The 22,038-nt window shown below is 33.5% G+C and overlaps 2 protein-coding genes and 1 non-coding gene across 3 annotated transcripts; all 3 read left to right on the top strand.

Annotated features, from left to right (window-relative positions):
- Positions 1 to 609: 609 nt before the first annotated feature.
- On the top strand, positions 610 to 4,097 carry LOC147380464 (cytochrome P450 76A1-like). Its single transcript, XM_086431690.1, has 3 exons — positions 610 to 1,132; positions 1,651 to 2,055; positions 3,319 to 4,097. The coding sequence occupies exons 1-3, from the start codon at positions 641 to 643 to the stop codon at positions 3,928 to 3,930; spliced, it is 1,509 nt and encodes a 502-aa protein (XP_086287816.1). The 5' UTR covers positions 610 to 640; the 3' UTR covers positions 3,931 to 4,097.
- Positions 4,098 to 8,905: 4,808 nt separating this feature from the next.
- Positions 8,906 to 21,056, top strand: LOC147380463 (serine carboxypeptidase-like 27). The gene is made up of 9 exons (XM_086431672.1): positions 8,906 to 9,431; positions 9,548 to 9,643; positions 10,532 to 10,624; positions 10,723 to 10,808; positions 10,904 to 11,164; positions 11,743 to 11,870; positions 11,957 to 12,052; positions 20,536 to 20,641; positions 20,759 to 21,056. Exons 1-9 carry the CDS (start codon positions 9,062 to 9,064, stop codon positions 20,924 to 20,926), a joined length of 1,404 nt encoding a protein of 467 aa, XP_086287798.1. The 5' UTR covers positions 8,906 to 9,061; the 3' UTR covers positions 20,927 to 21,056.
- A 910-nt stretch (positions 21,057 to 21,966) lies between these two features.
- Positions 21,967 to 22,038, top strand: TRNAP-AGG (transfer RNA proline (anticodon AGG)). Its single transcript has one exon. It is a non-coding gene; the product is annotated as a tRNA-Pro (tRNA).

Here is a 22,038-nt window from a genome sequence, read left to right as displayed (position 1 = left end):
TTTATTTCCTAAGAAATAAAAAAGGCAGGATTTAAGTTAGCCTTACTAACTTAATAAGATTGGAAATCTTACTGAGGATGGTTTCATCTACATGGTATACCCCGCCCATTGGCAATTCAGCACCATAACCCTTTATATTTCATGGAAAAAGTTGGACTAAAAGCAAATCAAAAAACAACTTTTTTTTCCGTGAGCCAAGGTGTTCAAAATGGAAATTCCCATTTTAAAATTAAAATTCAACGGTTAAAATAACTTTTTTCTATTTTATTTTTTCAAAGTTTTTAGAATTTTGTTGACCTGTTTGTGGCTGCAGTCAACCTTGCCAACTTAGTAACCAAAGTGAATTTCATAAATAATAATTTTATATAAATAAAGTTATGGTTTGACCATGAAACTCCCACCTTCCTATCGAGCAATAAATTCCAGTCTTTGGATCAAATTCAAACCTTTGGCATATTTGAGAGAGCTTTCCATGACAATCATCACGTGGCTAGTGCCATCAAGTTTGAATAAGACAAAATCAAATCAAGTTTGAATCATGCAAATGCATGACCCCCCAAGATTTATATTTAGCAGAAGTGAAGTAAAGAAGAACACCTCACCTTCTCATTTTGATAGATAGAAGAAGATAATACAAGTTATGGAAGATTGGGTTTGGAGCTTGTTTGTTTTGTCAACCATTTGTCTCTCAACAGTTCTTCTCCGTCGAATGCTTGATAAAAAATCAAGGAAGTTGCCTCCAGGCCCACGAGGATGGCCAATAATAGGCAACTTGTTTGATCTAGGAAACGTTCCACACAAAACCCTAGCAAACCTACACCCAAAATATGGCCCAGTGATGTTCTTACACTTGGGTGCGATGAAGAACGTCGTGATTCAATCAGCCGAAGCGGCAAAGGAGATGTTCAAGAACCATGACATCTCTTTCGCAGGTCGCACTATCATCGAAACCATGAGAGTCCACAATTATAACCAAGGATCCCTGGCTGTTGCCCAATATGGGCCATATTGGCGCATGTTGAGACGCATTTGCACCACAGAGTTATTTAACAATAAGAGAATCAATGAGACTACATTTTTAAGGAGAGAGAGTGTCGACGATATGATCCGATGGATAGAAGAGGAAGCACAGGTAGGTATTTAGTTTAGAATAATGTAATTTTTATTGAATCTTGATTTTTCAGACAAAAAGAAGCCTTTCTTCATCAATCCCCTCTATCTCTAAAGTAATTAAATTATGTTAAATCTATTCAACCTCTTCTCCAATCCCTCCAAAATATTGTCTTGTTCTTGAGGTTTGAAGATTAAAGGAGAGAGAAAAATATTGAAAGGTTGTTGTTAGAGGTTAAAGAAAAAGGTATTTAGATCATTTACTATTGGTCTCTCAGATGAGACAGGGGTCCAAGGGGCATGCCATCAGTTTGATAATAATCTCCTCTCAAATTAAAGTGGAGGGTATGTCTAAACCATCCTAATTTTATTAATTATTATTAATCAAATCACAGTTGCCAATAATAAAGATCATATAGAAAATAAAGAGTGATCATAATTTATTTATTTAAAAAAAATTTAATTAATTAACAAGAATATGATTCTATATATCACTATTGTATGCATTATCACAATTTAATGTATCTAATGTTGTATCAGGTACAAGGTGGGGTGCAAGTAGCTCGGTTTGTCTTTCTCATGACCTTCAACTTGCTTGGCAATCTATTCTTCACTCGTGATTTGTTGGATCCACAGTCCAAAGAGGGTCCTGAGTTCTTCAGTACAATGGATAGAATAATGAAGTTGCATGCAAAGCCTAATTTAGCTGACTTCTTTCCCTTACTTAGATGGTTGGACCCCCAAGGAATAAGAAGGGAGATGGAACAAGAGATCGGACGAGCCATGAATATTGTCTCTGGCTTTATGAAGAAGCGTGTTCATGAACAACGGTCAGACGAAGATAAAAGGAAAAAGGATTTCATGGATGTGTTGATGGAATTTGAAGGTGATGGAAATGAAGAACCTACTAAAATTTCTGAAAAAAACATGGTTACTTTGATGCTGGTGACTCTCTACTTCTTAACACTCTTTTCTTTTCCTATAATTGTGTTTAGTATATGTACTTTGATGCTTTGAGATTTGTGTCCAAAATTAAACCAAAAAGTTCTTTGATCTTCTTATAATTTTAATTTTAGTGTTGATGGGATACCCATCTAATCCACTCTGCGGCTGAAGTTGGTCCAGAAAAAAATATAAATTAAAGCAGATTTAATCTAGGTGAAACGTAAATTCTCATTTGGTACACCCCACTTTTATATTGTCTACTTGCCATTAACATAAATATTGATAGAAAATTATTGAAGATTAAAAGCCAATTGATCAATCATTTTCAACTATTTTTGGGATTTTTGGGATTTGTTATAATCATTTTCAATTTTAATTAATTGTATTCATATCTCATGCAAATATTTAACTCATCCAGTTATCTAGTTAGGGAGTCATATCTCTTCTTTTTATCTTTTTGTTGCTAAGTAAGATTTGTATTAGAAGCGGACGAAATTATGGCAGAAAGAAGCCTTATGTTACAAGACAAATCTGGGGAAGGTCGGGCCTAACACCCAAGAGATTGTTTAACAAGAAAAGGAAGAGAACCCAAGGAGTAAAATATCCTATTATCTCTTTTATATTCTGTTAGATAGAACCTTAAGATCCAAAGTATAAATCAACAAAAACAGAAGAATCTCACAAAACACAAGATATACGTGGTTCGATCAAAGCATCAACCTACGTCCACGGGCGAAAATGACAATTTCACTATATTAACTAAAGAAGAACTATGTTACAAATTTCTCTCTGCCTCTCGTATATCTCTCACACCCTTGAGGGTTTAATCTCTTACTCTTTATATACTTATGGTTACAAAGAGGTTAAACGGGTCGGATTCAAATCCAAACCAAATGGGCCCAATAAACAGGTCATGCGGGTCATTAACAAATCATCAAAAAATCCGGGTTGAATCCACGATAACTCTCCATATACCAGAATAGAAGACATAACCCAACATATTCGAGTCTCGGATAAGGATTCATTTAAATATTAGAAATTTTAATTTAAGAATTTTGCTATATATTCGAGTCTCGGACAAGGATTTATTTATATGGTAGAAATTTTAATTTAAGAATTTCGCTATATATTCAAGTATTGGATAAGAATTCATTTATATAATAAAATTTCTAATTTAAGAATTTCGAGGTGACATGTATGTTAGGAGATGGAGCATTTTTTTTTTTATTCTTAAACATATTATTAAATGCCTATATGGTGCAGGAAATGTTTTTAGCTGGAACTGAAACGACAAGTAGCACAATAGAATGGGCGATGACAGAGTTACTCCTCAACCCCAAATCAATGAGTAAGGTGCGTACTGAGCTAACACAAGTTGTTGGATCAAACATGAAGTTTGAAGAGAGCGATATCAACAACCTTCCATATTTGCAAGCTTTGGTAAAGGAAACACTAAGATTGCATCCTCCAATTCCTTTTTTGGTTCCCCGTAGGGCTGTAAAAGACAACTTCTTCATGGGGTATTTCATACCCAAGGATACACAAGTGCTTGTGAATGCATGGGCAATAGGAAGGGATCCAAATTCTTGGGATGATCCTTTATCTTTTAAGCCCGAGAGGTTCTTGGGTTCTGATATCGACTATCGGGGACAACATTTTGAGTTCATTCCATTTGGAGCTGGACGACGTATTTGTCCTGGCATTCCATTAGCTCACCAAGTTGTTCACTTTGTTCTTGGATCACTGTTACATTATTTTGAATGGGAACTAGAACATGGTTTAAGTCCAGACATGATTGACATGAATGATAGGATGGGGATCACATTGCGAAAGGATGTTCCACTAAAAGCAATACCGAGAAAGCGAGTTATGTAATAGAGGAACTTGAATGAATCATGTATTGTGTTCTTTCTAGAGTATTAGATGAGATGCATTATAATAAGGAGTATACTGTTACATGAAATCATCTTCTTAGATTGTTATTAGATTTAATAGCATTAAAATTTGTTTTTAGTTATGATTTTGTTTTTTATATAAACCATCTTAGGATTCTTGTAGTCTATATCTAATTATTAGAGTATTATAATATGTTGTATTGTATCATATATGGTGCGCATTAACGATTCACTTGATCACTATTCTATGATGTGATCATGTAGTTATGCGGTTATGTAACTACTTGTGTAGCCTATCCTTATTTGATACGTTGGAGTTGATGGATTCCCTCCCATACACTACTAACGAGTATATTACAAGTAAGATCTTGCGACGATTGAAATAGTATAGGTTAAATACTCTAAGTGTAAGGTTGCAGCGAAGTAATAAAATCTCGAGAGTTCAATGTCAATCTACGTAGATTATGTAAAAATTGAAATAAAACATGGATGAGTGAAAGAAGATGTGACTCAAACTATGAAAAAGACGATTTTCAACACTTTCGTATGAAACAAAAATTAAAAGATTTAAAACAAAAATTAAAAAACTCTAAGGCATCGGAGATACATTCAAAAATCACAATTTTATTCAATCAACATTTTTTCTCGATTAGTTTCGAATAATGATTTTTCCTAATTGGATGATATAATAATTAAATCACAAATTTATTTTCTAAAATATTTTGAAAAATAAAAATTGTCACGTGTAGAACATTCACATGCCACAGAGATTCTTTAAACAATCATCAACAATGAATTAAGAAAAAATTTCAAGCATTCAATGTGATGATCGTAGACAAAAATTCAAAAAGAATTTATAGATAGAGAATTAAATAAAGATAATTAATTCACCTCAAATCAATCCAAAAAAAATATAAACATTAATCCATCATTGTTGATCGAAATAAAATTACAATCTTCTAGTTTCTCCTTTAATCCTATCCAGGATTTTAGCCAACAATCTCTATTGACGAGTCCATCAAAATTATTAAATAAAAAATCTAAAAAAATAAACTTAAAGAAATTAAAGAAAAAATAAAGAGGAAGAGAGATTAGAGAAGAATAAGAATAAGAATAAGAATAATTAGAATTCTAGATAAATAAATAATATTGGGAAAATAGAGAAAAATTCAATATAAAAAAAAAAAAAACAATTAAAATAAAAGGTGAGGGATATGGCACTATGTGAAAATTGGAAATTTTGACGAGCCAAGGCCCACGAATTTTAGAAATTGAATTTTAATGATTAAGGACCGTCGAAATTCTAGATAATCCCTAATTTGATGGCTTAGAGTTGTCAAATTTCTCCTATCATTCATTAATTTGACATTTTCGGTCTGTCAAAAAAAATTTTGACAATGAAAAATTTGACGCCAATTCAACCCCTTTGTCTGTTGAATTTTATGAAATTTGACGGCCCAGGACCGTCAAATTTGGACTTTTTTCACATTATGTGGAAGGAAAGAAAATTTGACATGTGGAGAAAAGAGAAAGAGATAGAAATAAAAAAGATATGGGAGATGCATAGAATCTTTTAGAGTAAGATAAAATAGGAGATGATTAGTTACTTTTACGTAAGAGAATGTGTAGAGATTTTCATTTTTTGAAAAAATAATTTTCCTATTTCTTTAGTCATTCCTTTAACTTGTCTCATAATTGTTCATCCACCCTTTTGCACGTTTTATTAACTAAAATTCGATCTTTAATCTTTTTTTCCCACTTTGAACTCTAAGACCTTTAAGAATGAAAATTCAACTAATTTGATCATATTATCTTCCACAGTGTTCCTCTAGCCACCGAACAAAAATATTCCTTCATTATCTCTATCAATAAAGCCGTAACCTGCACCATGGGATCCTGGAGACCCATCCGTATTTATTTTGATAATATATTCATTAGGAGTTTTCCAAAAGAAGTGTTTTAATCTGGGTAGCACGATGGAAACTTACAAATCCAGTTTTTAAGTATTTGGGAAATTACCACTGATGCATCGTCAACCCTTGCAATGTTTTTTGAATATGCTGCAAAATTACTTCTTTTGGTGAATATTTCTCTTCAAATAATTGAAAAATCATTCCCCTCCAACAGTAGTAAATAACCGCACAAAAGCACAAATTAATAATTTGTGAAACATATTTACTTGGGAATTTAACGCCTCTTATCGGTAGCAATTCCTCAAATAAAGATCCGGTCCCATCCGAGTTATCCCAAAAGATTTTAAACATTTGCACCATATCCAACCCGTGAACTGATAACGAAATAAGATGTGAGCATTGGTAGTTGTAGCCTTGTAGGCCTAGAAAAGTATGTATTTAATGTGGCTTGGTGTGTAGGTAGTGAAAGAAGATCCTATGCACCTAGGGTGGAGGATTGAAACCCTCCCGCCACACCTCAACACATGCCACATAAGCCACAATCCAAGGAATTGATGCCTAAAATATCTCTTTTTTAAAATTTCTTTGAAATATAACTTATGTGGCATGTGTTGACATGTGGGAGGAGGGTTTCAATCCTACACCCTAAGTGCAAAGGATTTGGACTCATGAGAGAAAGGGAATAAGTGAAAGAAAATGAAGATGGATGGAAACGAAGGACAAGTGAGTGGTGTGTGTGTGTATGGATCGTGGACTGTGAAGGGTGTGGTCACCATTAATGACCCTCTCATCAAGTCCACATCTTAGCCACGTCAATGGATAGGATCAAGCCTACCCAATTTGGTAGTTTGGATCGGGGGTTTGTGATCATATAAGGATCCTATTGAAATGTTTTTGAATTACCATATTCGAGTCCAATAGAAATCTAATCCAATAAAATGCATGTAAATGTATATTATGAGTCGATATTCATGAATTCATGAAAAGCGAGTCATATAAAAACATGCAATCCCGTCTATTGAAATACAAAATCCAATGGTCGAGATAAAACATGCATCTTAATTTAGGGTAAATCTCAATTGTTGAATAATATATCTTAACTAGAGTTTAGGCACGAACATACTCTTTGGGATTAAGAGGGGTAAAAGTAAAAAATAAATAAAGTTGGAAGGTATTATAATAATTTTTGAAATTAAAGGGTAAAAGAGAAAAAAATAATAAAGTGATTTAAAGGATTAAAAGATGAAATATTATAAAAATAGAGAAGGTGAAAAGGAAAGACAATAAAGTGGATCTCACAAAATTATTATTGGATGAGATGTTTATCCTAGCCTAGCAGGATGAAAATTTATTCCCACAAAAGTAGACTTTATAGTTGTGTTTTATGTTTTGTTATATAGATTGAAGAGTGAGATATTTTTAAAGGAGTCCTTATTTACGAGTTCTAGGATCCCAACCCATATACTATAATTGTTTAGCTAAAATAGATGATTTATATTTTACATATTATTTATTGAATTTGATCTGATCCAGACCTGATAAACACAATTCCAAAATCACTTGATAATCTGAATGAATCAAATTATACATGGGATTTTTTATCATATTATTGGCACGATTCAGGTGGGAACCAAACCATTGGAACAAAAAAGACAAGGTCATTTAAATGTATTTGGGTAATACTTGAAATATCCCTCAATTTCCTAAGAAAAAGTGTGAGTTATTTTGGCAAGAAATTGAAGATGATAATTCAAGAACATGATTGCATAGGCTATTGTAAAAGACAAACGATTTAGGAGTATGAAGATGATACATTCATAGGAGAAAAAATTCTAGGGTTTTTGACAAAGGTTGAAAACGAGTGAGTTTAGGTCAATTTTTGTTAATCTCTTAAATGGTCCAATGCTAGTGAACTCTCAAAATCCTTCTTAAATCAAATTCATGTAATAGTTAGTCATCGCCGAGCATGGTTTTGCCTATAAGTATTACGGCCTAAATATGAGTCAAGTCAAGCAAAACTTGACATCTCTAGCCTAACAAAACCTGACATCCTGAGCCTTTTAGAACACTCAATTAATCCTCAAGGTACGAGCAATTGCCTCCATCCAAACAAATCATGTAATTTTCTAGGGATAAATCATAAATCCCTCAAGGTGGTCTTTATGGGGATTTGAACTCAAGATCTCTGCCTCTTAAGGCATGGTCTTGGCCATCAAACAAACTCTTACTGGTTAAGAGTGATATTTTAGATAACTTGAAAAAAATCACTTGAAAGTCACTTTGTAAAGTGGCACGTACACAGAACCATAAATTTTTTTCTTCAAGATACACAAAGAAAAATATCTATAGTTCCGTACACATACCTGTGATTGAGTGAATTTCAAGTGGATTTTTTCAAGTCAGTTTATCATTAATCTTTAGATAAAGGTGGAAAGTGTTTTGGAATATGCTAGTTTCACTAATGGGTTGAGACTCACCTCCATTAGGGTTGTCAATGGATCACATCATATCCGAAATTCAATAACTTCAGGTATGGATTAACATATTAGATTTTTATAAGGAGCCGATCAGATAAAGTTTCGATGCGATATCTTATTGGATTGAATCTGGATCAACCACGTCTCGATTTGATAATATGTTAGAAAATATATAAATTATATTATATAGTTATTGAGATGTATGAAGTTTATGTAAATTTTAAAATTGGATTTGATCTAATCTAAACGCGATCCGATCTATATTGGATCGATACCAAATCAACCCAATCCAATCTGATACGATCCATTGACAACCCTACTCTCCATCAACATGACATGGGATGGTAGGGATTCTCAAGATAAATGTATCCCTAGGAAATTGTGTATTCATCTCAAGACAAGTAGGACTAATCTAGAGGACATCTGTGTTTTTTACTCCAATCTTATTGTGGAGGGTGGCCAAATCCTTCTTTTTAAAAAAAAAAAAAAACAAAAATTTATTTCTCATCCATTTTACATGAGAAATCAAATGTACCTTTCTTGTGAAAATAAAGGTGCTCTCTCTCTCTCTCTCTCTCTCACACACACACACACACACACACACACTCACACACTAACAGCGAGGGTCCAGAATCTGTAAGTTTTAATTGGAGCACGAACATTGGTAGCTCTACTGCTGTAGAAATATTTGTATTTTTCTTCTTGTTTGTGTTGTAGAAATATGGGTTCCTCTCTGTTCTCTATTTTCCTCTCTATATCTCTTCTTCTCTCGCTCTTCTCTTCTTCTTCTTCGTCTTCTACAGAACAAGAGAAAGATAGGATCACCGAGTTACCTGGTCAACCCACAAACGTGGGCTTCTCTCAGTACTCAGGTTACATCACAGTAAACCAACAATCAGGCCGAGCCTTGTTCTACTGGTTAGTCGAGTCACCAACGATTCTTGAAGCTGAGTCGAACCCACTCGTTTTATGGCTCAATGGAGGTCCTGGGTGTTCATCTGTCGCTTTTGGAGCTGCAGAAGAGATCGGACCCTTCCGCATCAATCCTGATGGAAAAACCCTATTCTCGAACCCGTACACCTGGAACACTTGTAAGTAAAAGAAAAAAAATAAATAAAATTGAGACCACCCAATGTTTTTTTCTTCTTTAAATTAGTTTTATTTGATTTTAATGTGTTTTTTGAGGCAATTTTGGTGGGTTTTGCAGTGGCTAATTTGCTTTTCCTTGATTCTCCGGTTGGTGTGGGGTTCTCATATACGAATACTACATCGGATTTGTATACTTGTGGTGACCAAAGAACTGGTAATTTTGATTTCTTTTTTTCTTACAATTTTATTAATTTTTCACTTGAAAATTTGATTTTTTAGATGATATATGAGATGGGTTTTGTAATTCTGCTGTTTTAGTAAAAATTAGTTAATTCTGGTAACTCTATATGATTTTCGGATTTGTCAACGGATGCCGGCCACCAGAGAACTAGTAATTTTTCTTATTTTTTTCTTCTTCTGGAAATTTGGATTCTTTGGATGAAATGCGAGATGGGTCTTGTAAATTTTGTTGTTTTGGTTAAAAATTAGTTAATTCTGGCAACTCTGTATGATTTTGGGGCATGGGAATTTGTTAGTTCTAACTTTATAATTTTCGGATTTCTATACGGATGGGGATCAGAGAACTGGTAATTTTGATTATTTTTCTTACAATGTTACTTAGTTTTTCTTGGAATTTTGATTCTTTGGATGAAATATAAGACGGGTCTTGTAATTTTTTGTTGTTTTGGTTTAAAATTAGTTAATTCTGGGAACTTTATATGATTTTTGGATTTGTACACAGATGGCGACCAGAGAACTGGTAATTTTGATTATATTTCTTACAAATTTACTAAGTTTTTTTTTACTTGGAAAATGGATTCTTTTGATGAAAAATGAGACGGGTCTTGTAGTTTTTGTTGTTTTGGTTAAAGACCTATTAATTCTGGCAACTGTACATGATTTTTCGGATTCGTATATGTCTGGTCTCTAGAGAACTGGTAATTTTGATTATTTTTCTTACAATTTCACTTATTTTTCTTGAAATTTAGATTCTTTGGAGGATATGCGAGATCGGTCTTTTAAATTTTGTTGTTTTGTTTAAAAATTAGTTAATTATGTCAAACTCTAATGATTTTCGGATTTGGGTTTTTTGAATTTATAGCTGAAGATGCATATGCTTTCCTTATAAATTGGTTGGAGAGGTTCCCACAGTACAAGTACAGGGATTTCTACATTACTGGCGAGAGTTACGCAGGTCTTTGTGTTTTTCAATCTTTCTTCACTTTACCGTTTTTCTCTCAAAACCCCATTCGATTATGAGCAAACCTACCTTTCTTTTCTATCTGTTTAAAGGTCACTATGTTCCTCAGTTGTCTCAACTTTTATATGAGAGAAGCAAGGGAGTTCAGAATCCGGTTCTTAATTTCAAAGGTTTCTTGGTAAGTGAAAATTTAAGGGATAAATTTGCTAATTTTGGAGGCCTAATAAGGGTTTTGGACTTGAGAGATTGATAGTTTTGAGTTCTTCTATTCAGGTGGGCAATGCTGTTATGGACGATTTTCATGATTTTGTGGGCACTTTTGAGTATTGGTGGACCCATGGTTTGATTTCTGATGCTACGTATCAAATTCTGAGAATAACTTGCGATTTGGAATCCTCTGAACACCCTTCCAAAGAATGCATCAAGGCTCTTGACATGGCAGAAGTCGAAGAAGGAAACATCGATCCATACAGCATATATACGCCTCCTTGCAATGATACTACATCTCTCAAACGCAAGTTAAGGGGTCACTATGTATGCATTCACCGATCCCATCAGTTGCTACTTTCTTCTCTATTGATTTAGGTCTTTATTTGAGAATTTTTTGTGATTCACTTGCACATAGGATGAGATTTAGACCCCCATCATCTTGCATTCATGATTCAACCATCAATTACCGTTGTTAGTTTGAACTAGCCTTTCTTTTATGAAATGGTGGTCACCTTTGATAACACAATTGTGAGTCCCTTACTTGACACTTAACATGGTCATCGACTGTCAAGATCCGCTCAGCAAGGTTTATAATTAAGGTTCTGTTCCATTGTTTTGGTTTTTTTTATAAAACGAAATGGAAATGTAAACACCTAAAAATCATACTTTATGACATTGATACGCGTTATAAATGTTTTGAAACATTTTGTAACAATGGCACCTCGAAACATTGCATCCGATAGATATACAGTATGCTTTTGGGGATCATCTTGTCATGTTATAATCCTTGCTGTTTTTTCTCATTGTAACAAGACTCATTGTTTTGGTTTTTTTTCCCTTCCTATATTAGAAATTAGAAACTTGTTTTTATGGATGAACTAATTTTATTTCATTTAAATCAGCCTTGGTTGTTAAGAGCATATGATCCCTGCACTGAAAAGCATTCTGAGGTGTACTTTAATCGCCCGGATGTGCAGAAGGCACTCCACGCTAATGTTACTGGTATCCCCTATCCCTGGGACACATGCAGGTATGCCTATTGTTTTGGGAATTTTAGGGCATTTTCTTGTATATTTTTTGTGAGGATAGAGTTCATTAAGTTCCTCTTCTATGTAGTGATATTGTTGGGGAACACTGGACGGATTCACCAAGATCCATGCTTCCTATTTATCAAGAACTTATTGCAGCCGGTCTCAGGATCTGGGTATTCAGGTAGGTTCTCTCTTTTTTTTTTTCTTTCTTTCTAAATTTAGGAACAAATCAGAAAATTTAATTTCTAAATGACATGCCTGATGTGCAAAACATGGTCAAACAATATGGTTCGGGGGAAGTTTAGATTACTGAGAAGAAGTATACATTGATACCTTGCAAGCCACCAAGTTAAATTTAGATCACATAGATCACTATAAATAAGTTTTAAAAGGTGAAGACGACCTTTCTAATTTCTTAATTTTTTTTAGCAAATTTATATTTTACTCAAATCTTAAGTTTATTTTCTTTAAATATTGGTTTTCTTGGTGTAGCTCCTAAGTTCACATGTTTTTTAATTGAAGAATAGTTCACATGTTCTAGTCTACCATGCCATATATTAATAGACTTGGAGACATAAGCAAAATCAACATATTTATACGTTACTTCAGATATTACATTTAATTTAACGAAGGGTCCCTCATACAAATACTTATTCCCTACAAATACACCACTTTTTTTTTTAGAACAAATTTGTTAGATTCGAACACAAGTTTCAATATCTGGTACCAGATTCTTTCAAATATCCGGTACGTGAAGTACCTTGTTCAACGTGAGAATCTTTTTAAACGTGAACTTTAAGATCACTTTCTCTTTTCCAACAACTGTAGATGCAGATGAGTTGTCCATAAAGAATTGCTCACATCTCTTACTATCTTGTAAGAGGAAAATATACGCCTGTTTGCACAAATTTGATGAGTGACCCGTGTCTGCTGATAGATTTTCTTCTGTCACATTGGCTTGAATTGTCACGACTCTTCCTAGACATGCAGTCCTTGTGACTTGCTTGCCACAAGCATAGAAATCTCTTTTTATTTTGGGGGTACTGCCTTGAGGTTTCTTGATATATTTTTTTTTAAATACTTGTAGGAACTGGAACACAAATCAGATTTTTGACTGGTTTCGGTTTCAACCACATTGACCTCTGACACCATTGATGTAGATGATTCCTTCTTTTTTATTCCTAATATCTTCTTCAATTCTTAATATAACTGTAAGGTGTTCCATTGACATCTTTTCTTTGATTCCTCAAGTTGTTTCTAAATCCTTCCAAGAACGAGGTAATTTCTTTATATCTGAAGTAACTTGAAAATCCCCACTAATTGATTTTTTCAGCATGAATAATAATCTGAAGATCCTATACTGGAGATATAGCCAATTTACTATATTCCATTCTATAATTTAGACGTTGTCCTACAATGAACTTCTCTGTTCCAGCATTTTCAATATAGCAAACAAAACAATTGAACACACATCATGAAGAGAATTCTCAAAGAAATTCAGAATGTGGTTTCGGCATAATTATTCGTTATCTTTTTTTCCAAATCTTTGTTTTCTATTGATCTACTAGGTTCGTATTCTCAAGATTGGTTTTCTTCCAACACATAGGCAACATTAAGTGTTGTGAGATAAAACAACATTTTCTGTTGTCATCTCTTGCAATTTTGTCTAGCAAATTTCTTAGGTTTCTCAATAGTTGAATGATTTATCCACTATTTAATGTACTTTAGATTGTTAGTTCATGATGACTTTTCTTGGCAGATGGGACTGGGTGTGTTCCATTGTTGTTTCTTAGCTTGGTTTGTTCTGTTGGTTGGTCTTCTCAACCACCTTTCTTCAATAAATTCTCGTTACTTATATATATATATATATAAAGTTCAAATGTACAATTGCAGTAAATTGAAATGTGAATTTACTTGATTAAGAATTGACAACTTATTGAATACCTTGATTTCTACTTTGATCGAAGTTTGAATCACTGCAAGAGAAGAATGACCAATCTATAAACAAATTTAAAAAAGAGTAACGTACTAATTTTGAAGAATTGAAGACCAAGACATGGATGCATTACCCTAAAACAAATTAACTCTATCAAGGTTCGAACAAATGAGCAACGAAGATCATCCTTTAATTTCAATAAATTGATTAAAGTTTTAAAAGATATGAAAATGGATAGAAAGAGTAAAAAATGGTTTTTTTTTTTTAGTTTCTTTGTTGTGAACAGAGAAGGGAATAATCCCTTTAATAAAGATGAAAATCCAAGAGATATGTTCCAGATTGTGCCATGTGGAATGATTTGGTTTGTCTTAAAAGAGTTGTGACTCTATTTATGAGTCACATTTGAACAAGACGCCTCCAAAGGATGCCTATAACATTTGTGGTATCTAATAGATATTTCAAATGGATTGGTTAAAACTCCAACAAAGATATTGGGACATAGAAGGAATTAAAGAAAAAGATTGATATTTTTTTTGTTTAAAAATTATAACCTGTGACTTAAACCTGGTTCTGTGTAGAGTGTGCATGTGGTTTACCATGGTCCTTGTCTTAACTTAGCTCAACCTAATGTCAAGACTAAAGAAATTTAAAAACCAGAAGACCATTCTATTCTTGGTCTATGTGGAACTAAACATTTATTAAATAACAAGAAAAAATAAATAAAAGCAATGAAGCTTTTTGGGGCTTCAATTTTTCAATCACTGAAGTGATTTCTTAAAGATCCAATTAAATGGATCCCAATATCATTTTGCAAGGAAGATAACCAAGCAAGAGATGAAATAATCGGGACTTACAATCCGCTCAAAAGTGGACCACAATAGGCCTCTCATCACCAATTAAAATAGAAATAGAGAGAAATTAGGTAAGGAAATGCAGTTTGTTGGGATTGAACACTTGACTTAAGCAATGGCTCAATGGCATTAGAAATTTGATTATGTCCTGATCTCAAGTAGATTTAAAATTAATGAACAAGATAAATGTGTATACACAAAGTATTAGAGACTTTTTGTTTTTTGATAGGCAAAGTATTGGAGACTTTTATGTGATTGTTTGTTTGCATGTAGACATGTTAATGTTTGGATCAAACTTCAAAGCTATAAAATCAACCAAATATATGTTAAATAAAAATACTTGGGTTATGCGAATATGATTCTTGGAATAAAAATAATAAGAATATTTGAGGGGATAACTTTATCCCAATCTCATTATATAGAAAATGCGTTACAGTTATTTAATCAATTTGATTCAAATTCTACCAGGACACCTTTGACCCCAGTTGAACCTCAAAATGAATAAAGAATAAAAAATAAAGTATATTTCAATTAGAATATTCCAGGATTGTTGGTAGTGTAATGTACATAATGGACTGTACTAGGCCAAATATAGCCTACAATGTGTTCAAGTAAATGCATATGTAACCTAAGACATGATCACTAGAATGCACAAATTAGGTTATTAAGGCATTTGAATTATATCATAAATGTATGTTTGCAATTTGAGAGGTATACCACCATGCTTGAAGGGTATGGCAATGCAAATTGAATTTCAAATTCTGATGAATCTAAATCCACTGGTGGATATGTAATCACTCTCAGAGGAGTTGTAGTATCTTGGAAGTCTTTCAAGCAAACTTAAATAAGTCGATCCACAATAGAATCAAGATTCATAGCTTTAAATAAAGCTGGAGAGGAAGCCAAATGATTAAGAAGCTTCTTGGTAGATATATCTTTATGACCGAAGTCCATGCTAGTCATTATGACTGCCAAACTGTGATAGCAAAGGCAAGAAATAAATCATACAATGGTAAGTCTTGATATATTCTTTGTAGACATCAAGGAAACGTCTTCTCTTTAATGGAATAATTATTGATTTTCTAAAATTAAATTGATACCAAGTGGATCTGTTAACCAAGGGATTATCTAGAGAAAGTAATATAAGACTTTGAGGGGGAATAGGTTTAAAGCTTATTACCATATAAACCATTTCAATGGAAACCCAACTTATATGAATAGAGATCCTAGGATCTAGGTGCAATGGGAAAACTAATTGTGAGTGGTTAGCATGAAGCACTATCTTCAGAGACTAGTTTCCATCCATCATTTTCCCATGATATCGATAGTACCATCTACTTCATGTGAAAGCTGAGAGTTAACTCGTAGGCCATGTTTGGATACAAAATAGAAAGTAGTTATGAAGAAAGTAATTTTGGGAAAAGTAGCTTTTAAAAATAAAAAGTCTATTTGGGGGTTTTGGTGAAAGAGTTGGTGCAACAGGAAAGGGATTTTCTCCTGAGCTTTCTACTCTCAAGATCCATGATTTTTCATTGTAGATCTAATTGGTTTTTGGTGTATGGTAAACATGGTGCTTGAGGTTGAAAACGAGATAGAGATATACAATCATCCACTTCCCTTGAGAAGCACGTTCTGCACTTCATGTGGTAAAGGAGAAACCATCGAAAAAGGTTGTGGAGATGGAGAACTAGAAAAAGAAATGCTAGAAAGTAACAAAGAGGGAGGGGGTGGAGATAGAAAACCATAGAAGAGACCCTAGAAAGTAATAGAGAGAGGGAGAGAAGGTAGTGGAGATAAAAAACCAGAAGGACCTCGAGAGAGAGAGAGCGCTTACTGACCCATCTTGTCTCGATTAAAAAGTAAGGCAAGGCTTTAGTTTTCTACTTTTGAAAGTAGAAAGTAATTTTTTTTTTCTTTTTAAAAAGTTATGGTTTTTTTTTTTTTTTACTTTTTAAAAATATCTTTACAAAGAGCCTGTTTGGATACACTCAAAAAGTAACTTTTCTACCTTTAAAAGTAGAAAAGAAAAAAGTTAGTTTGGATAACTTTGTAAAGATACGTTTGAAAAGTTAAAAGCATAACTTTTAAAAAATTACCAAAAAAAAAATTACTTTTTATTTTCAAAAGTAGAAGACTAAAGCCCTTTCTCACATGTGTGCTTCTCAGTCAAGGCAAGAACTCAAATCTGTTTAGAGAAGATGTGATCGATGGAGATTTTTCATATATGAAACCTCAAGCAATCAATTGGTTGATTGGTGAAGATGAAGACGAACAACAATAAAAATAGGGGAAATTATAATATAAAAAAAACCTATTTAAAATAATATTTCTTGAAAAAGTAATATTTTTTGGAAAATTATCAAAATGAATCAAATTCGGCCTTTAAAGAGTCGATTTTTTTATATAAAAAATCAAAATCAAAATTTCAGCCCTTAAAGGGCCAATTTTTAATTTTTTTTATAAGTAAAAAATTTCAGCACTTTAAGATCATGATGTTATTTTAGATCAAATAAAATTACTTTAAAGGGTCGAAGTTTTGACCTAAAAAAAAAAAAAAATCGATTGGACGAATTTTTTGACTTCTAAAAAAAAAAATCGGCCCTATAAGAGTCGAATTTGGTTCATTTTGACAATTTCCCAAAAATTGTTATTTTTTCAAGAAATATTATTTTAAATAGGTTTTTTTTTAATAATTTCCCTATAAAAATATGGGAGATTAGACGCTTTAGATTTCTAATCAACTGTGAATTCTATCTCCTCATGAAATCACATCTTTTCTTACTCGTGGATTTAGGAGAATTTTTGGGGGATTTTGCCCTAATTTGGGATTTGGATTTTTGTTTGATTCATGGACAAGCATGTAAGTAAGCTCCCTCTCTCTAGGTTTCTGTTTGAATCTTGTGTTATTTGATATGATTTGGATATTTTACAATGTGTTTGGGATTTCTTCGATCAAACAACATATCGCTTAGATTGAATGTGAGAACTGAAGCTTGTCGTAACAGATACAAGGTCGCAGTCGATGCAAAAATGCGATAAAGAAGATAGCATGGTTGAGATCCGTAAGATCAGAAGAAAAGAAAGCTTGCTGAAGAAGAGAGAGAAAAAAAACCCATAAAATATGACATTACCAAACAATTTTTTTCTTTTTAAAACCTACTTTCCTAAAGTTACTTTCTTCATAGTTACTTTGTACTTTGTATCCAAACAAAGCCGAATTTATCCAAACTAATTTTTTTCTTTTCAACTTCTAAAAGTAGAAAAGTTACCTTTTGAAGTTTGTCCAAACAGACTCTTAGTGGTTCTATAACTTGGTCACCAAGTAGAATGCAACAAAGCATTCCTAATGGATTCATATATGTGAGTGTGGAAGTGGAGTCACTTCCTATGAGAATTTAGTGTTAATTTTCTAAAGCATTCATGAAGCTAAAATATGCTCATGGTCGGAAAGAGTACAACCATGTAAATTGGACAATGTTTCGAAAAAAGTTGTGTGCAATTTATTGACTTAGCTTATATCAATAAGTTTACACTAAGCAAGGTTCTAATCCAAAAGACACTTATGCTCTTGCATAACATTTCCATATTCACCCTTATCAATTTAATATTCGTTTTTTAATCTTGTGGGAGATTGTTAATGATTTTCAGTCATGAATTTAATCCCCATGGATCGCATTTCCTTATTTCTCCGACTTTTTTTTGTTTTTTTTAATTTGTGATGAGTGGGGACTGTTGAGATCCACTTTTGAGTGGGTTGTACATTGCACTTTTTCCGTATCTTTGCTTAGCTATCTTCCATATAGTATGGTCTTGAGGTCTATGTAATTGGATGTTTGAGAAATAGTCTCGATGATTGAAAATCAAACCCAAAAAAGCTTTATTGTATTTTTTTCTTATTATATTATAAATTTTTAGTCCTTACCTTAGGTGAAGCTAAGGACAATGGTAACCAAAACACACATGCGTGCATGCACACCCCCCACGCAAAGTCGGGTTTGTGTCACAGGACGCAAGTCCACGTGTGAGCTTTGGTCTAATATGCGCACGTCAAGCTTTGTTTGGGTCGCGTGACGCGGTCATATGTGGGTTTTGCTCATGATCTGTACTTTTTAGATAAAAAAGTTTCTTTTCTTTAATTTCTTTTATCTTTATAGTTTCATTAGAATATTAATCAATTCATTTGAGATATTTGTTGGATCCCTTGAACATTAGATAAGTCCTTTAAAGGTGTCATATTCCTCTCTGACTCTCTAGTAGAGTCTTGAATCTTGTAAGATTAATCAAATCGTGCCATGTAGCACAATATGGTATATGTCCCTTAGATTTCATCTTTATGAAAGAGACTCTCCTTGTCTTTTCAAGACACAAAGAACATCAGAAAATTTTATTTTTCTTCATATTTCTCCTCCCTTCCATATACTATAACAGTTTAATTAATTTTACTGAAGATAAATGGTGGTGGTTGTTGTTGTACATTAGATCTAATCTTGATATTTATGTGTTGCTTTCTACGGGTTAGTCACAAATTGTTGAATCTTGGGAGTGGGTGTCTAAGAACCTCGCAACAACACAAGATGCGGATGGGGATTAATCTGTTTTAGGATAACACATGCCTCGGTCTTCAATTCTTCTAAACCCATGAGTTATTCTTTTCTGAATTAATTTACAAATTTGTGATTATTTTCTTGCGGTTATTTGGTCTACAGTTAAGAGTTGACTCAAGGTATTTGTTAATTTTTAATCTACTAAATTCTCATTTCTAATTACTGTAATTGTAATATCCCATCGAACACCCCAACCATCAATGGAGCAGTTCCCCTCCACCCTTGCAATTGATACGGAAGCTTATAGGCTTTCTATGAAAACAAGTGAAGGCCAGAGGAGTGAGATCTAATAGGTTAAGAAAACAAGTGAAGGCCAGAGGAAGAAGGATAGGATGGTCGTCCTCTAGCATCACTAAGTCGGGGTTTGGACATAAGTTAGCAAGGGAAAGAAGGGGAGAAACTGGAAAAACAAAATTTTCAAATTCCATATTAAACTCCAATTGTAAATTATCAAAGCCTATATTGATATCTTCCAAACATTCACAGAAAAGTAATCACGAGTCTGCAACACATTCAAGGTTTATATTGTTGAAAATATATAAATAAATAAATTACAATCATGAATCCAAGTTAGGATTCATCAACTAATCAAAATCATCAAATTCAATGCCATCATCATTTGCATCCTTATTCTGTGACGCTTCATCGGTTAAGTCGTCACTATCATCTTCATCAAAGTCATGTACTCTTTCTAGTGCATCAAGATCATTTTTTCTGATGTAATTGGGGAAGGAAAAAGTCATGCTTTAAACGTGACTTTTTCGACAAACTTTCACATTTAGTGACTATGTATGCTAACCACTAGTACATGTCCAACAAAGTAAAAGTGGTAGATCATTGCCAATGGTTTTATATATGGTTTCCCATGAGGGAGTTCCAACATGACACCAAATCATTGGCCCTAAAACAGGGAAAGAGAAGATTTTTTTTTTTTTTAGACAGACAAGTCAATTCAAAATTTCACAGAATTCGGATTGATCAATCGCTGGACGTCGAATGTATTGAGGGCATTTTTTATTTACAAAATTTCACAGAATTCAGATTGATCAATCGCTGGTAGCCCTCAATACATGCAATGTTCTGCAATTGGTCAATTCAGGATTCTGTGAAACCTTGGCTTGATTTTTCTGTGCATAAAAAAATTCCCGGGAATGATAAGTGGATAGATGCTTATTCATAAGATACTTAATGGTGGTATCTCTGTTACAATACATGAAGATTACTCATCCACCTTATCTGATTATGGTTTTGTGAATCAAACTCTTTTGTCCAGCGGAGACACAGATTCTGTGGTGCCAGTGACTGCAACTCGATACTCTATTGATGCTCTCAATCTACCTACTCTTATCAATTGGTATCCCTGGTATGACAATGGGCAGGTTAGTCTTAAGAAACTACAATCTTGAGATACATCAAACTCAAGGCCGTGAGAATGTTATAAACATCTTCTTTGCCGCCTTCTTTATTGTTGTTCTTTTGCTATGGTTGTGATACAGGTTGGTGGGTGGAGTCAAGTATACGACGGACTGACCTTTGTGACCATAAGGGGTGCAGGACACGAGGTTCCACTTCATCGTCCTCGACTAGGTTTCTTAATGTTCAAATCTTTCTTAGAGAATAAGCTCATGCATCATGAAACCTTGTCCAACTTATCCGATTCCTAAGAACAAGAAAAAAATTGAAGAAAAGTCACGAGGAATTCAAAGTTGTATTTTTTGAGGATTTATTGCTTATGTGGGATCGTTTATGTTCTGAAAATCCATAGAATTAATTGGTACTGATTTTCTTTGTGTATGCTGTTTGTAGTTTGTGTTCTAGATCGGTGATTGACCACCTTTTCTCTTTGTTTAAATAAATTGTCTACTTATTGAAGGAAGGAAAAAAAAAATTTTGAAGAGCTCGTCGGCGGGTGCCAAAGAGAAAGAATTCACTGCCACAGGTTGTTGTTTGTCTTCGTGATTGAAAATTAGGTTCCCAGACTGCGTCATTTGTTGTGTCGAGGCAGTTTCCATGATCAACTCATAACTGTCATACATAGACAGCAAAACTTTAAATTATACCAAAACAATGACCATAACAAAACCTTCTTGTTTATACCATGGTTTTAGGGTTATTGTGTTGGAATTTTTCCGAAAATCCATATACCTCGAGATCTTCACTAAGAACCATTGGAACTTTATTCTTCTCCACCCTCCGGCAAGGTGATCAATATTGCTTTTTCATTTCGTCCAAGATCCAAAGCTATGTTGCCTGATTCGTGGGTTGTTCGGTTTGAATTTGGGTTCAGAGTTCTAGTTCGTCACTTTAGAATGAACCCGGTTTGTAGGGTAGGTAGAGGTGATTCGTTTCTTGGTTCGCTTTGGTTTCTTAGACCAGTTCACATGCACATGTATATAATTCAAGTGTACAAGTTATAACTACAATTATAATGTTAAAAAATTATGAGTTAAATAAAAAATTCAAATTTTATATATGAATAGTGAAAAAAAATATAATAAATCATTTTGGGTCACGAACGATTTAAAAAATTATTTGTTTCGTCGATCCAAATTGTTGGGTTCACCAAACATAATGCTTTGGTTTGTTGAACCCGACTGAAATTCAATTGGTTTATGGTTTGCTTGATTTTACAAACTCAATATACCCCAACCAACCCTACTTAATATTTTATTTTAAATTAATGAGAAAACCTTTATAACAAATTGGGCATTTGGTCTAGTGGTATGATTCTCGCTTAGGGTGCGAGAGGTCCCGAGTTCAATTCTCGGAATGCCCC

Source organism: Akebia trifoliata, unplaced genomic scaffold, assembly GCF_017979445.1.
Source record: "Akebia trifoliata isolate Shusen 1 unplaced genomic scaffold, ASM1797944v1 Contig01398_ERROPOS7289552, whole genome shotgun sequence".
Lineage (NCBI taxonomy): Eukaryota > Viridiplantae > Streptophyta > Magnoliopsida > Ranunculales > Lardizabalaceae > Akebia > Akebia trifoliata.
Note: the sequence above shows the minus strand (reverse complement) of the source record. Positions and strands in the feature narration are given on the sequence as shown.